Genomic DNA, 13,898 nt, shown 5'->3' on the forward strand with positions numbered 1-13,898 from the left:
AGTTTTTCTTTTATGGACCTGCATCTTTCAGAAACACTCCTAGATTGGTATAAGAATGCTGCAGAAAGAGAAATGTTTCCTTCCTGTAAACTCTAGCTACAAGTTCATGTAGCAGCAGAAACTGACTCTAAAAAGTATTGATGACTTTCACAGTAGAGAAATGTGTTTGAGGAACAGTCCTGTTGATTGTGTATTTTTCCAGTATGAACCATATTCTTCTCTGTCAAGGCAGCAGCTGTAAACCACAAGTAAAATATATATATATGCAGGGCTTGAAAACTTACTCACCACTTTGTAGGGAGCTTCTCCTGGTGAAAGAAGGTGCCTGATCCATCCATGTCAGCAAGATTTAAGCTTTTATTTAGGTGTGTATATATATATTTTCAAATTGTAGCCCATATAGTTGAAAAGAAAACCTTCCAACTGTGAACTGTATGCAAACAATTGCAGTGTTCTTTGTGGAGATTGTAAATAGTCAGTTTAACTCTGCTGCTTTTAGCTTTCTAGCATCAACAGAGTGAAACTAATAAGACTGTCAGTTTCACTGGCCATTCAGAACCCTTTGTGTAATAGTCAAACTGACCACTATCATAACTATTTCCCTCTCTTGCTGTTTTGGAATGCTGAGAGCAGCAGCAGAGGTACTGGAGCATTTCTTCTCTCTATCTTTTATATTGGCCTTTGGGTAACAGTTTTAGTTTTCCAGCTAGCAGGTGTCTGGTAATTATTTTAAGGTGTGGTGGGGTTGGGGTGCAGCATTATATTGTCAGTTTCTTCCACCCTTCCAGACAGGAAAGGAATATGTATTCTAATTCAAGGTTTACTCTTGTCGGAGTGAGAAGTTTCATCTTTCCTTTTTTATAGCCTCTAGTTTAGTTTAACAATTTATTGACTATAATTATTCCAGAATAGCTTGCTACTATATATTTTTTTTTCCTTTGGATAATTAAAAAAGAAAGCAAATACTTTCTTCTCGCTGTTTGTCTTGTTACTCAAATTGCTTGTTTCTAACAAGTTAGTTTTCCAAGTCTTTTTGTTGTGTTAGTTTATATAGGATGTTAGAAAAGGGAAAAGCACTCCAGCTATATCAAGTGTTGCTCCAAATGTAAATGCCAGCTGTCTCTGACATACAGTCACAGCAAGTTCATTGCCTGCCTGGGGATAATCCTGGAGATACAAGATCTGATCAAGCATGTCGTCATTGCCTGAGAAGGATGGGTTGAAGTCCCTGTTAGCTGTAAGATACTGCACAGAAACTATTCTAAATAATGCCAGGGTTATGGGATTGAGAGTCAGGTTATTTTCTTGGAGTGCGCTCCATTTCAAAGTGGTCTTGATTGAAACAAAATTGTTAAATTATGCTTTTGCATCCAATCTACTGTTTGTCTTATGCTGAGAAGATGTTTAAGGTTCTGAGGGAAGCCTGAAAGCATCAGTGTGTCATCAGGTGTGGAGGTTGAGGTAGTTCCTCCCTTAAATAAATGTAATTACTGAAATGGCTTTTGCTATCCTTTACTCATTTCTGTAGGCCTCTTTGTGGTGTCTCACAAATGTATCCTATTCCACATTCCAATTACTCTTAACCTAGTCTATCAAAACAAGCAGTGGTAGTTGTGGGGTCTCTTTGGCTTCTCTTATGGGATAGCATTGACTGAAAAATGGGAAGAATAGAAGTCCGCTGAAGATTTTTTTTTTTTTTTTATATATAGACAGGGCTGTGATTTTGCTCTGAAACTTATGTACCATAAATATCCTTGTCAGCTCATGTACCATTTGAGCTTATGGAGTGAATGAATTCAGCAACAAGGCATATCTCCGTGATCTTGGTGCATCTGGGACACAATAGAGGTTTATACAAACCTGTTGTTGAAGATGCACCCACTTTTCTCACTGGCCGTTATATCGGGTTTTGGAGAAGAAACAGCTTTCAAGCAGAGAAGGTACAGGTATCTGAGTTTGGTGCAGACATCATACAGCTACGGTACTGATGTTGTTGGTACTTTCTTGCTGTTTGAAGGTTGTATTTTGCTTACATCCTCTCCCGTCTTTGGTCAATGGCTGCCAGATTAAGTTTGTCACCTATTTTGGGGTAGATGGTGCAAAGAGGGGGATGTGTGTATATAACCATACCATAGATTTGTTTGTTTCCTACTTTTTTCTTAAGTTCAAGATGGACATTTTCTGTGCTCATGAATTTCAATTTCTAAGGTTAGGCTTATTTACTCTCTGTCTTCAGGAATATCAGTTTCATAGGTGTAACTGTTTGTTGTGCCAGCAAAAAAATTGCTGATAATGTCACTACTGTGTTTAAACGCAATAGAATGTTGAACATTTGAATGTTTACTGAGCTACTCCTATCACAAACTTAGATGCGTTATCTACATGCTTTGTAAGCTCCATTATTATTTAGATTATTAACCCAGAGGCGCATGCATGCTGTAAGAGTCTTCACTTTTTTGAATACTGAAATGTCTTCATAAAACAAGCAAAGACTAGCCATCTGTGACTGTTTGCATACTGTAATTGCATGTGTTACTCTTTAGATCCACCCATGTCCTGAAGAAAGTTTAAATTCCCAATTCTCTGTGTGATTTGAGTGAAATGCACAGGAACTTAGACTCTAGTAAAAACATAGAATTTTGCTAAACCAATTTAGTCAATTACTCTGATGATTTCAACTTGGTCATTGTTAGTACACTGCAGTTCAGCACATACTGCTGTCGTTGGTTTGGTAATTTTGTACTTGTTCAAGAAATGGCAAACATTTAATCTGCTGTGAGACTTTTTGAACCATCTCTCATTTTTGTCTGGGTTAAGGTTTCTGGAAAGGACTATGAATACATTACGCTTCTGTGGTACTATGAATGACCTGCACATAAAAAGACTTTAAGTTGTGCAAGTGATCGCTTAACCCTTCTCCCAGAAAACTTTTAAGAGAATCCGTGTTAGCTAAAAAGTTCTTTGGAATTGTGTAATAGCAGATGATATTTCATACTTTAACCTAGGCAATAGATGGTTGATGCCGCTTTGTAATTGTATTTTTTTCTTCTTTGCAGATTAATGGTGCAGTGTAGGAAGCCTTTAAAGGTTTCAGATGAACTGGTGCAGCAATATCAGAGTAAAAACCAATACCTAGTAGCAGTAGTGTCTGAAGCTGACCAAGAACCTGAAATTGATCCTTATGCATTTGTTGATGGTGATGTGGAATTCCTTTTTCCTGATAACAAAAAGGATAGGCAAAACAGTGAAAGAGAAGCTGGGAGAAAACACAAGGTGAGTAAAGGAATGATGGCATAAATCAATAATTGGATGGAAACAAATTGCCTTAATTTTAATAACGAAATGGTACTGAAACTATGCTCAGCATAGGTGGTACTACATAAAGAATTTTTCTCTAGCAAATCGTCATTAAAAATGCTTGCATTCAAGCAGAAATGATCAGTAAAAGTATACAGTACAGAAAAAACCCTGAATTGTAAGTTTTTTGGACTGCTTACTTACCTGAACACATTATAATACTATAATAGTTTATTAACTGGATTGGTGTCTGTCCTATGTCTTTTGGGTGTTTGTTTGTTATTTTAATTATGCAAGAAGATAGAACTATATTATGTAGTATTGGTACTTTTATAATATTTTCAGTACTTCATGTGCATTAGGTTTAAAAAGAACTATTTAGGAAGTTTTAACATGTTTACAGATCCTTGCCGTGTAAATATCAAAACCAAAACAATAATCCTTACAGTGAGCTTTTGTTTCAAGAAACATACAATAATATAGATAGGGTTTTTTTAAAACAGTCTTCTTCCATATATCACCTGTGCTGCTTTTTTCAGGCTGAAGATGGGACCGCTAATGTTACGGTTTTATCCCATGAAGGAGAAGATGCTATGTCACTGTTTAGTCCTTCTGTCAAGCAAGGTAAAGATGTTTGTTTCAAAATGCAATATATTAATGACTTACGGAATGGATAACAGAATGCAGAGAAGTTTTTAGTAACATCTCATGCAACTTTCAAAGTGTAGTTATATCTTTTCAGAATTCAGAAGCTACTTAGTAAGGTAACTTTCACTACTGAACCTTGCAAAAATACGTTGGATATAAAGTTTTAAAGTAAGTTAGTGAAAAGTGAAGGGGTCGCACTTTATGCATATGCTAGTTCAGTAAGAACTGATAGCATCTGGATTTCTCCAGTTGAATAGTTTTAAAAAGAAAGAAATCCCAGTTTAAATAAATATATCGTATCTACAATGCTAAGGTGAGCCTAAAATGTTCATATTCTTTATAGATGCACAACGTATTGCTGCTCACGCTCGCACTGCATCAACTAGCCTGTTTCATGAAACAGACTTGGTAGTCTCTTATACTGACCTTGACAATCTCTTCAACTCTGACGAAGATGAACTAACAGTAAGTGGTTTGGTTTGCAAAAGTAAAAGCAGCTGCTAGATAAAAATTGTTCAAACGTGTACGTTTTGTGCCGGAAGAAAAATATATATTTTATGTGCTTTTAAAATACATTTTCCCCTGGTGACTGACTGGTATATAATGTATAACTTCTGATAATCTAATAAATCTATTATATAATATAAAAGTATAATACATAATAAGACTTTTGACTGACCTTTTCACTTTTGCATCCTTACTGGGCAAAGAGAATGTACTTGCCTTTGACATAGAGCTAAACCTATGACATTATAATTATTACCACTGCTGTATTCTTATTACAGCCTAGACTACTTGTTTAGCCAACATACCCACTAATATACCTTTTTTAATATTTAAAACCGTGAAAAATTTGGGAAATTTTGAAGTGGGCTTTCTTCTATCAAATCATTTCAGCGTAGCTGTTAATATCTTGGAATAATTTTATTGCAGTCTCAGGTGGAACTTAAATCTTATATAAAATCACACACCTATTTGACATGTACTAGTACAAAGTCTTTGTGTAGACTAGATCTCAGTAACCTCTTAAAAGCAACTGAAACTAGTACAAGCTTTATCTTAAACTGGAGAGTGCTTTTTAACATTTTTGTGGGGAGGGGAAAAATGTTGCTTGTCTGAGAACATGGATAAGTTTGAGATAATCTCTTGAAAATAAAGGTTCATAATGAAAAGTGCAATTGGCTATTACTTATAGTATAAGGAGCATAAAGATGTAAGCAGCTGGTTAAATTTATCCCTTCTCAAACAAGGTTTTCAGTATAGTCCTGTGAGGTTTATTTTGTTTTATATTTAACTGGCACTTTTTTCATTTATTTTCTTGGCAAAGATAAGGAAATATAGTGCATATTCTTGTAAGTGCTTGCCTCTTACTATTGGGTCAGTGCTCATGTTCTTTTAACAAATGAAATACTAGACTATGATTCCTTAAGTAAGATTTAAGTTTAAACAGTAGGCATTTAATAAGGGGGGAAATTTATACTTTTTATTTTTCAAGGTTGAGGTATTATAATGCTGTGAATAAACATTTCAAATGGGAATTTAAACTTTTTTTTTTCTCCTATAGCCTGGATCTAAAAGGACAGTGAATGGCTCAGATGACAAATCCAACTGCAAAGAGTCAAAAGCAGGAAATTTGGACCCATTGTCATGCATAAGTAAGGTTTTGTTTTTGTTTTGTTTTTTCCCCTTTCTGTTTTCTCCCTTAATTAATTTACTAATATCAGAAATGTCACCTTTAAATTATCTTTTGTGTACAGTTGCAAATTTTAATTTTGAAATTTGTGTAAGACAAATGAAAAGGAAAGAAATATATAATAAACAAATGTGTTCCTGGAGTAACCTCTGAAGTATATTTTTAATCTGAAACAGGTACTGCAGATCTTCATAAAATGTATCCAACACCACCATCATTGGAACAACATATTATGGGGTTTTCACCAATGAATATGAACAATAAGGAATATGGCAATATGGATGCTACACTTGGAGGAACTATACTTGAAGGGAATAGCTCTAGTGTAGGCATTCAGTTCAGAATTGAAGTAGATGAGGGATTCTGCAGTCCAAAACCTTCTGAAATCAAGGTAAGCAATGTTCATAACTTTGATAAATACCTTTTCCAAATTCAAGAAATAAATTGAATATTTCTAGAATTTTTAATAGGAAGTAAGCTCACCATATTTCCTGTATTACTAATTATTTATTACATGACAAGAAGTGGATGAAGTGTCTTGTTAAGTGAAACCCATTATTTCGCTTCTGAAATATACTGAATTACACTGAGCTGTTCTTTTGGTTAGTCACAAGTAAACTAAAGAAATATATTAAAATTACAGGCCCTGGTCTTTGTGTATATCTCAGCATGTAATCAGTTGTAATACCAATGTTGTGCTTACTTTTAAGTGTAGAAATGTAAATTGCATGGACTAAGTGCAGAAGAATATTAATCAAATTAGTAACAAGTTTTTAATTGATTTCTTTAGTCTTAGTAGCATTTTTGTTGCCGGATTTATATAATCTACTATATTTACTGGTTAGTGTTTTTGTTTTTTTTTTAATTTAATTTCTAGGATTATTCCTATGTCTATAAGCCTGAGAATAGTCAGGCTTTTGTGGGGTGTTCCATGTTTGCCCCACTAAAGACTCTCCCCAGCCAGTGTCTCCCTCCTATCAAGCTGCCAGAGGACTGCATTTACCGTCAGAGTTGGACTGTTGGAAAACTGGAGTTACTTCCTCCGGGACCCACCATGCCGTTCATCAAAGAGGGGTATGCTTTTGTGCCAGTGAACGATAAATAGGTTTTCATTGTGTTTTTTTTTTTTTTTACAGTTGTATAACTATGAAAATTATCCACATTCTAGAATATCTTTTAATGTAATGAATAGCTTTTCCATTTCGAAAGTATAGTGAAAAACATTTAAAGAGTCTTTAAATTACTGATACAGTTTTTAATCACAAGTTTCTTTAGTTTATCTAAATAGAGAAATTTCCTCTTTTAAAATAGCTACTTTACTTAACTATGTAAATTTTATTCATGTCTCATTTAAGAGTTTCTTAGGGAAACCTGATGGTATTCATCTAATTGCAACAATTGACTTAAATACCAGCCTGGGACTCCATGTTCTTTTGGTGGTGGTATAGTTACTACAAGGGTTTAGCAGGTGCTTTTCTTGCTGTTTACAAGAATTCAATTCTTAATCAGTATAAGCTTTTCTAGTGTTGAGCAGGACATTTGTGTATTTTAAAACTTTCCCTTCCCATGTTCATTTCCTTGTCCTTTACAATTAGAAACCAGTGCCTGATGTGACATCTTGTGATGGAGGGTATGTCTACACTGCAATTAAAAACTCTCAGTTGGCCCGTGCTAGCTGACCTGGGCTCAGGCTAAGGGCTGATTTTTGCGGCATAGACATTCAGGCTACAGCCCAAGCTCTGGGACCCTGCACATTGGGAGTGTCCCCGGGCTCAGGTTGCAGCCCAAGTCTGAACATCTACACCGCAATTAAACAGCCCCTTAGTCCGAGCTCAGTGAGCCCAATCAGCTGGCATGGTGAGCCATGAGTGTCTAATTGTAGGGTAGCCATACCCTTACTAGCAGTAGTTGTATTGAAATGAGCATCCCTATAAAGTGCGTTCAGTACTGACTGGTCGTTCAGAAAACCATGTTTTATTTCTCTCCTCCTTGAGGAATATTTATTCTGCCCTGCTCCTCTGCATGTGCACCTTCTGCAGGTGGATTAGGAAACATGGGCTGTTTAAAAGGTGGTTGTTGGTTCACAAACTATAATTTAAACCACAGCATGAGTGCAACGGGCTCCTTCTATTTGGGTCAGATCTGTGTAGAAGCAATGTTTTCAGGTCTCATTAGCCTGATAAGTCTTTGGAGACATTTCGCTGACTGGGAAAGAAAATTTGAAAGATTTCCAGGTGATACTTCCCTCACTGATCCAGCAGAGTTTGCTGCTGGTAAAGCCAGTGTATTTTCTTATGGATACACGTCACCATATTTTTTAAAATTAACAAAGTGTGAAAAGGAAAAGGTGCACTTCACACTGCGTATGTATATAAAAATATTGGCTATAATCGGAATTCTTTTCCAGATGCTTTTTTTATTATTTGGGTTTTTAGCACTCCTGTCAATATATAGAACAGTTCTGCATAGTCATTTAGAACAAATTGGCCCAAACTTTTTTATTTTGATCGCAATTTTTGCGCTAATATTTACTACCTTTTTTTTTTTTTGAAATGTGAATCTGAAAAGTGCTTACTTAAAATTTGATATTCTTGTGTTTCAAAAACATACTCCATTTAAAAATATTTTCCTTATTGCTTTTCTTAGTGATGGAAGCACTATGGATCAAGAGTATGGCCCTGCCTACACGCCACAAACTCATACTCCATTTGGGATGCCGCCCAGTAGTGCACCTCCCAGCAATAGTGGAGCAGGAATTCTCCCATCTCCTTCCACTCCTCGGTTCCCAACTCCTAGAACACCAAGGACACCTCGTACCCCTCGTGGAGCTGGTGGACCTGCCAGTGCTCAAGGTTCAGTCAAATATGAAAATTCTGATTTGTATTCACCAGCGTCCACACCATCAACATGTAGACCACTAAATTCAGTTGAACCTGCAACTGTACCATCCATCCCTGAGGCGCACAGTCTCTATGTGAATCTCATCCTTTCAGAGTCCGTAATGAATCTGTTCAAAGACTGTAACTTTGATAGCTGCTGCATCTGTGTCTGCAACATGAACATCAAAGGTGCTGATGTTGGAGTTTACATTCCAGATCCAACACAAGAGGCTCAATATAGGTGTACCTGTGGCTTCAGTGCTGTCATGAATAGAAAGTTTGGCAACAACTCTGGATTGTTTCTTGAAGATGAATTGGATATCCTTGGGCGAAATACAGAGTGTGGCAAAGAAGCAGAGAAACGTTTTGAAGCTCTTAGAGCTACTTCTGTTGAGCGAGGCCTGAAAGAACCAGAGAAATTCCCTGATGAGTTAATACTGTTGCTGCAAGATCAGTGCACCAACTTGTTTTCACCATTTGGAGCAGCAGATCAAGATCCTATACCCAAATTTGGTGCAGTTAACAATCTGGTACGTGTAGAAGAAATGGATTGTTGCAATGACTGCTACCTAGCGTTAGAACATGGGCGCCAGTTCATGGACAATATGTCAGGAGGAAAAGTTGATGAAGCACTTGTGAAAAGTACTTGCTTGCATCATTGGTCAAAAAGAAATGGTAAATATACTTGCTTTTTCTCTGCAAATCTGTTTCTTGTCTTGCTTCTAAGCATCTGATAGCATGAAGAGTAGGGGGAGTTAAGATTGCCAATTGACTTATTCCCATTACGTATACACTTGAGTGAATTTCCATTGCTGCTCTGTTCCTAGCCTCTGGCCTTTTAGGTACTAAATCAGTATATTAACTAGGTTTTCTTTGCCCAGCTTTAAAGAGCCATATACCTGCCGTATGGATTTGAAATGTTGCGCAAGCCCATAGTCTGGATGTCCATAGTATAGGCATTTTATATAGTGTAGTCTTTTATTTGGTATTCTGGGAACTTACCTATGAAGCACTGAGCAGAATCTTAGGAAACCTAGGTGATACTGAGCAGTTGTTTATAGTATTACTTCACATTCCAAGCAGGGACTGTGATTCACTGGAATTTGAAGTCTTTTTTTTTTTTTGGGTACATGTGGGATACATACGATGGATACTTTACAGATTCTGTGCATTCTATTAATTTCTGTAGAAATTGAATGAAAGGCTACATAAATAGAAATAACAAGGGAATATGTATCTTAATTTCACTTTTGAAGGTGGAGAAGAGGGAGGTGAGAAGCTTCTGAAGTTAAAGTATTGTAGGAGAATTTGGATTTGCAAAAATTAATTGGCATCTGTAAAGAATCAAACGTTTGCTCTCTAAAAAGAATGTTCACTTCTATCTGCAGTGGTAAAAAATCTAACCTTTTTTTATTTTGCATCTTTTTTCATTCATGCCTAGTGGCATGATTGATAATCAAAGAAATTTGAGATCTGCTTATACTTAGAGGTCACTATCACATTTCTGCCTATTTTGAACACTTAAGTCCTATACTCTGTTTCCCTATGCACAGATATTTTTGTTTTGCTTTTTGTGCAGCCTGAATTTTGAATAACTTGTGTATGCTAGAGATCAAGATACATTGCTTTCTACTCATGACCCTTCCTACAGAAATTATTCTTAATGGAAGCTTGGTTTTGTTTCAACCCATTCACACATCTTAATCTGCATGCTGCCATTGATCAGTAGCAAAACTGTTGATATGTGGTGCTGCTATCATTTCTGCTGCCTACTTTACTTAACACTAATAATTTTGAAAATTCAGTAACAAACTTAGTGTCTGTTGTGAAATACACATTTTCTTAAAACATAATGCAGCTTTTATATAATAGATCATGAAGCTTTTTCCAAGAGTAGATATCATGTTCATCCACTGTCTCACCTCTCCTCACATTCATAATCTCAGACCCACCTCTCTTTCCATTAATGATCTTATAACGTCTTTGTGGTGACTACAGCCATTTTTCACATAGAAAAGTGGTATTCTGGCAATATTAAATTCAGTTTAAAGTAGCTAGCAAGGAGGAGGACAGCCAACTTTCTACAAACCACCAGCAAGTGCTGTGGGATCACTGGTGGTTCAAGTTTGGGAAGCTTTCATGTAGACAAATCAAAATATTTTTGAGGCACATAGTAATACTGAGGCTTATGTTCTCTTGGGAAATATTTATAAAGGGGGAGGGGGTGAAATGCTTCACTAGAAGGAGGCTACAAAATTCTAACCCTCATCTTAAAAGCTTTAGGGGTTTTTTTTAACTCTCAAATTTATGCTTATTAGAATGTCACAGACAGCTAATACGTTTGACAAATTTGGCTAAATAATGAATACTGTTTACAAGATTTTCCCCAAGACTTTGTGAAAGCAGTAATGGTTGGCATTCCCTCGAAACATCTGTGTGGAGGGAGAAGTACAGATATTTTGAATACTTTAACAATTGAGTTATAGGTGTAATTTAGTTTTTTAGTTTAGACAAAGATAAAAGATGGAGAGCTGAAGTTTTCAAGGAAGAGACTGTTGTACAGACTGGAAAATCAAAGCATAGCAGAACTGCTATTCTGATTTTAATAGTTATCCCTCAACTATGTGAAAGACCTGACGATAATATGGTATGGCCTACATGAACAGAATATGTTTCAAGAAAGTGACTTTTTGTTTAAAACCCCCAAATTCACCTCAACTTAGGACCTTTTAAACTCTTTGCAATTCTTTTCTTAGATAACTTTATTTAAGCTGTGATGACGTTTCTTTTGTTCTCTTTCAGTTGTGGATGTGAGCATGCAGTGTTCACAGGATATCCTTCGCATGCTCCTGTCACTCCAGCCAGTTCTTCAGGATGCTATTCAGAAAAAGCGAATAGTCCGATCTTGGGGTGTGCAGGGCCCCCTCACATGGCAGCAGTTTCACAAAATGGCTGGCCGAGGCTCTTATGGTAAACTACTTGTATAGATTCCCATTCGTTAATTTGTCCTTGGTATAGGTTACCAAACCTGAATGTTTAGATGTGATTCAACCAAAAGACATTTAAAATGGTGAGAATAGTTGATTAGAGGTATTATTTCCTTTACAACACACACAAAATATTTACCTTTCTAATATACAAGGAATTGTTTTAAAATAGCACTATATGTGAATTCACTTAATTGTAATGTCTATGAATGAAGGATTACATGAAGTTTATTATTTAAAGTGTGATGGAATTGGAGCTGGAATGAACAGTTGACATTAAGAAACCAGAATATTTAAAGTAATTCTGTGGTGGTTTTTTTAAAAAACAAAAAACAACAACAACAACAAAACACTGAATCTTATCAATGGCAGTAGAGTCATGGACTGAAGGTAAGAAATAGACCAGTTGTATCAATTACAAACTCTCAGAACAGCGTTGCTTTGAAATCATATGTACAGAGATACTATTTATGTTATGTGTTCAACCCAGTATCTTAATTCTGGTGGCTTTATTAATGTCTATTGGATATTAGCATATTACCACGATAAATCATTCAGACAGTACTGGATTCATTACAAGGAAGAGGGATGGCCTTTTATTACCAGATTTCTTATATTTATAATAAATGGTATCTAACCATGCACATATCTAATGTGCTTTGCATTCCCTGTCCTCTTCCCCCATTCTCTTTGACACACATGCCATTGTTGCATCATGTCTTAATTAGTTTATAAACTGTTTGAGGTGAGGACCACTTATAATGGTTATTATGTTAGCAAATAGGTGGATTCATATTTACTAGATTTTTTAAAAAAACTTTTCATGTGTCAAGCTGTATTTGGGGAGAAATCGAATTTAAATTAAAAATGTGCAAAAGCAGCATTGTAACTTTATTAGTTAAAACTACTGTAAGTGTGCTGGATACTTAATAAGAAAATCTGTCAAAACATGTTTTTGCATTTAGAACTAACTGATTTATTAAACAAAGGAAGTGCTGTCTGTAGTTAGTGAACTGAACTGATTTGTTTGTGGTCATCATGTCCTTAAAGATTTTAGAATTAGTAGATCTCTTCCACTCACATATAGATTTCATAGATTGGAAGAGGAAAACAAGCTTTCCTGTCGTGGTTCCCCCCCCATGCCCCGCCCCCAACTCCCAGTCAGTTAGTTTCTTAACTTTTGAATGAAGTAGTGGTTGAACTGAACTAGTTAAATAAAGTGAAATGACGAAAATATTCCCTTTGCACCTGCAGGAGAAGCTGCTGGTGTCAAAAGCTGGATTAGCACTTCAGCCTACTTCAGATGCTTTGTCAGTAGCCATCGGTTCAGTGGCTTTGACTTTGGCTGCAAACATGTGCTGCAAACATGTGCTGCAAACATGTACTGCTTAATATTATTTTTATTTAATTTAAATTATTTTAATAGATTATAGTAAATTGGCGTCTTAACATAGGTTGTCATAAATTTAAATTTAATTTTGTATAGGCTTATTTTTTAAAAGAAGAAATGTATTTAAATTATCCAAAAATCCATTTTCAATTTCTTTAAAAAAATCATTGATTTTTATCCACCCTGGCAATACAAATATTACATAATAATACAAAATCTATTCTTGTGGACTTGGGAGCTAGCAGTAAAAAATTGTTGACTCATATATAGGGCTAGATCATGCATGCCTTACACATGCTTATTAAGGCAAAGAGAACTTGATTTATTATCAATACCGGCTTCCCTCTTGATAGTGATGAAAATGAGTATTTCTATTCACTCCTGTTTGCCAAAAGCAATATATTGATTCTGCTAGATTCCTGTTTTCCTTTTAATATATTGGAAAATGTTTCTTTCTTTATCTAGGAACTGATGAGTCCCCAGAACCACTGCCAATTCCAACATTTTTGCTGGGATACGATTATGATTTTCTGGTGCTGTCTCCATTTGCCTTGCCATACTGGGAGAGGCTGATGTTGGAACCTTATGGATCTCAAAGAGACATTGCTTATGTTGTGGTGTGTCCCGAGAATGAGGCCCTGCTGAATGGAGCAAAAAGCTTCTTTAGAGATCTGACTGCAGTATATGAGGTACAATATGTGTGAGGGACAGCAATGTAATTGGACAGTCTCAAGCATATTATTAGTGTATAGTCAGTCATTTTGTCAAGCTTGGATCCCAAATTATGTTGAAACTCTTGCACGGAGTACCATCTCAATGAGGCCTCTAAAATGGATGTTAGAAATAGACATTTGGAAGATAAAGGCACATCCTGGTGCTCCATCAATATCTTATTTGGACGTAGCTTTTTTCAAGAGGCTATTTTCTTATTTTATCAATGCCATCAAGTGGTAAAACTGTGTACTACCATTTTAAATAAGTGCTACCAAATATTAATTCATTGA

The 13,898-nt window shown here is 35.9% G+C and overlaps 1 protein-coding gene across 1 annotated transcript in view; it reads left to right on the top strand.

Moving 5' to 3' along the window:
- Positions 1–13,898, top strand: part of MED13 (mediator complex subunit 13) — a 79,438-nt gene that overhangs the window by 51,836 nt on the left and 13,704 nt on the right. The window contains exons 10-18 of the mRNA XM_084650880.1: positions 3,057–3,273; positions 3,837–3,921; positions 4,289–4,410; positions 5,510–5,600; positions 5,815–6,029; positions 6,516–6,712; positions 8,285–9,192; positions 11,320–11,487; positions 13,360–13,583. Of these exons, the coding sequence (XP_084507006.1) occupies positions 3,057–3,273; positions 3,837–3,921; positions 4,289–4,410; positions 5,510–5,600; positions 5,815–6,029; positions 6,516–6,712; positions 8,285–9,192; positions 11,320–11,487; positions 13,360–13,583 (2,227 nt within the window). The remainder of the gene's footprint in view (positions 1–3,056; positions 3,274–3,836; positions 3,922–4,288; positions 4,411–5,509; positions 5,601–5,814; positions 6,030–6,515; positions 6,713–8,284; positions 9,193–11,319; positions 11,488–13,359; positions 13,584–13,898) is intronic.

Source organism: Lepidochelys olivacea (genome assembly GCF_965140295.1).
Source record: "Lepidochelys olivacea isolate rLepOli2 genome assembly, chromosome: 17".
Lineage (NCBI taxonomy): Eukaryota > Metazoa > Chordata > Testudines > Cheloniidae > Lepidochelys > Lepidochelys olivacea.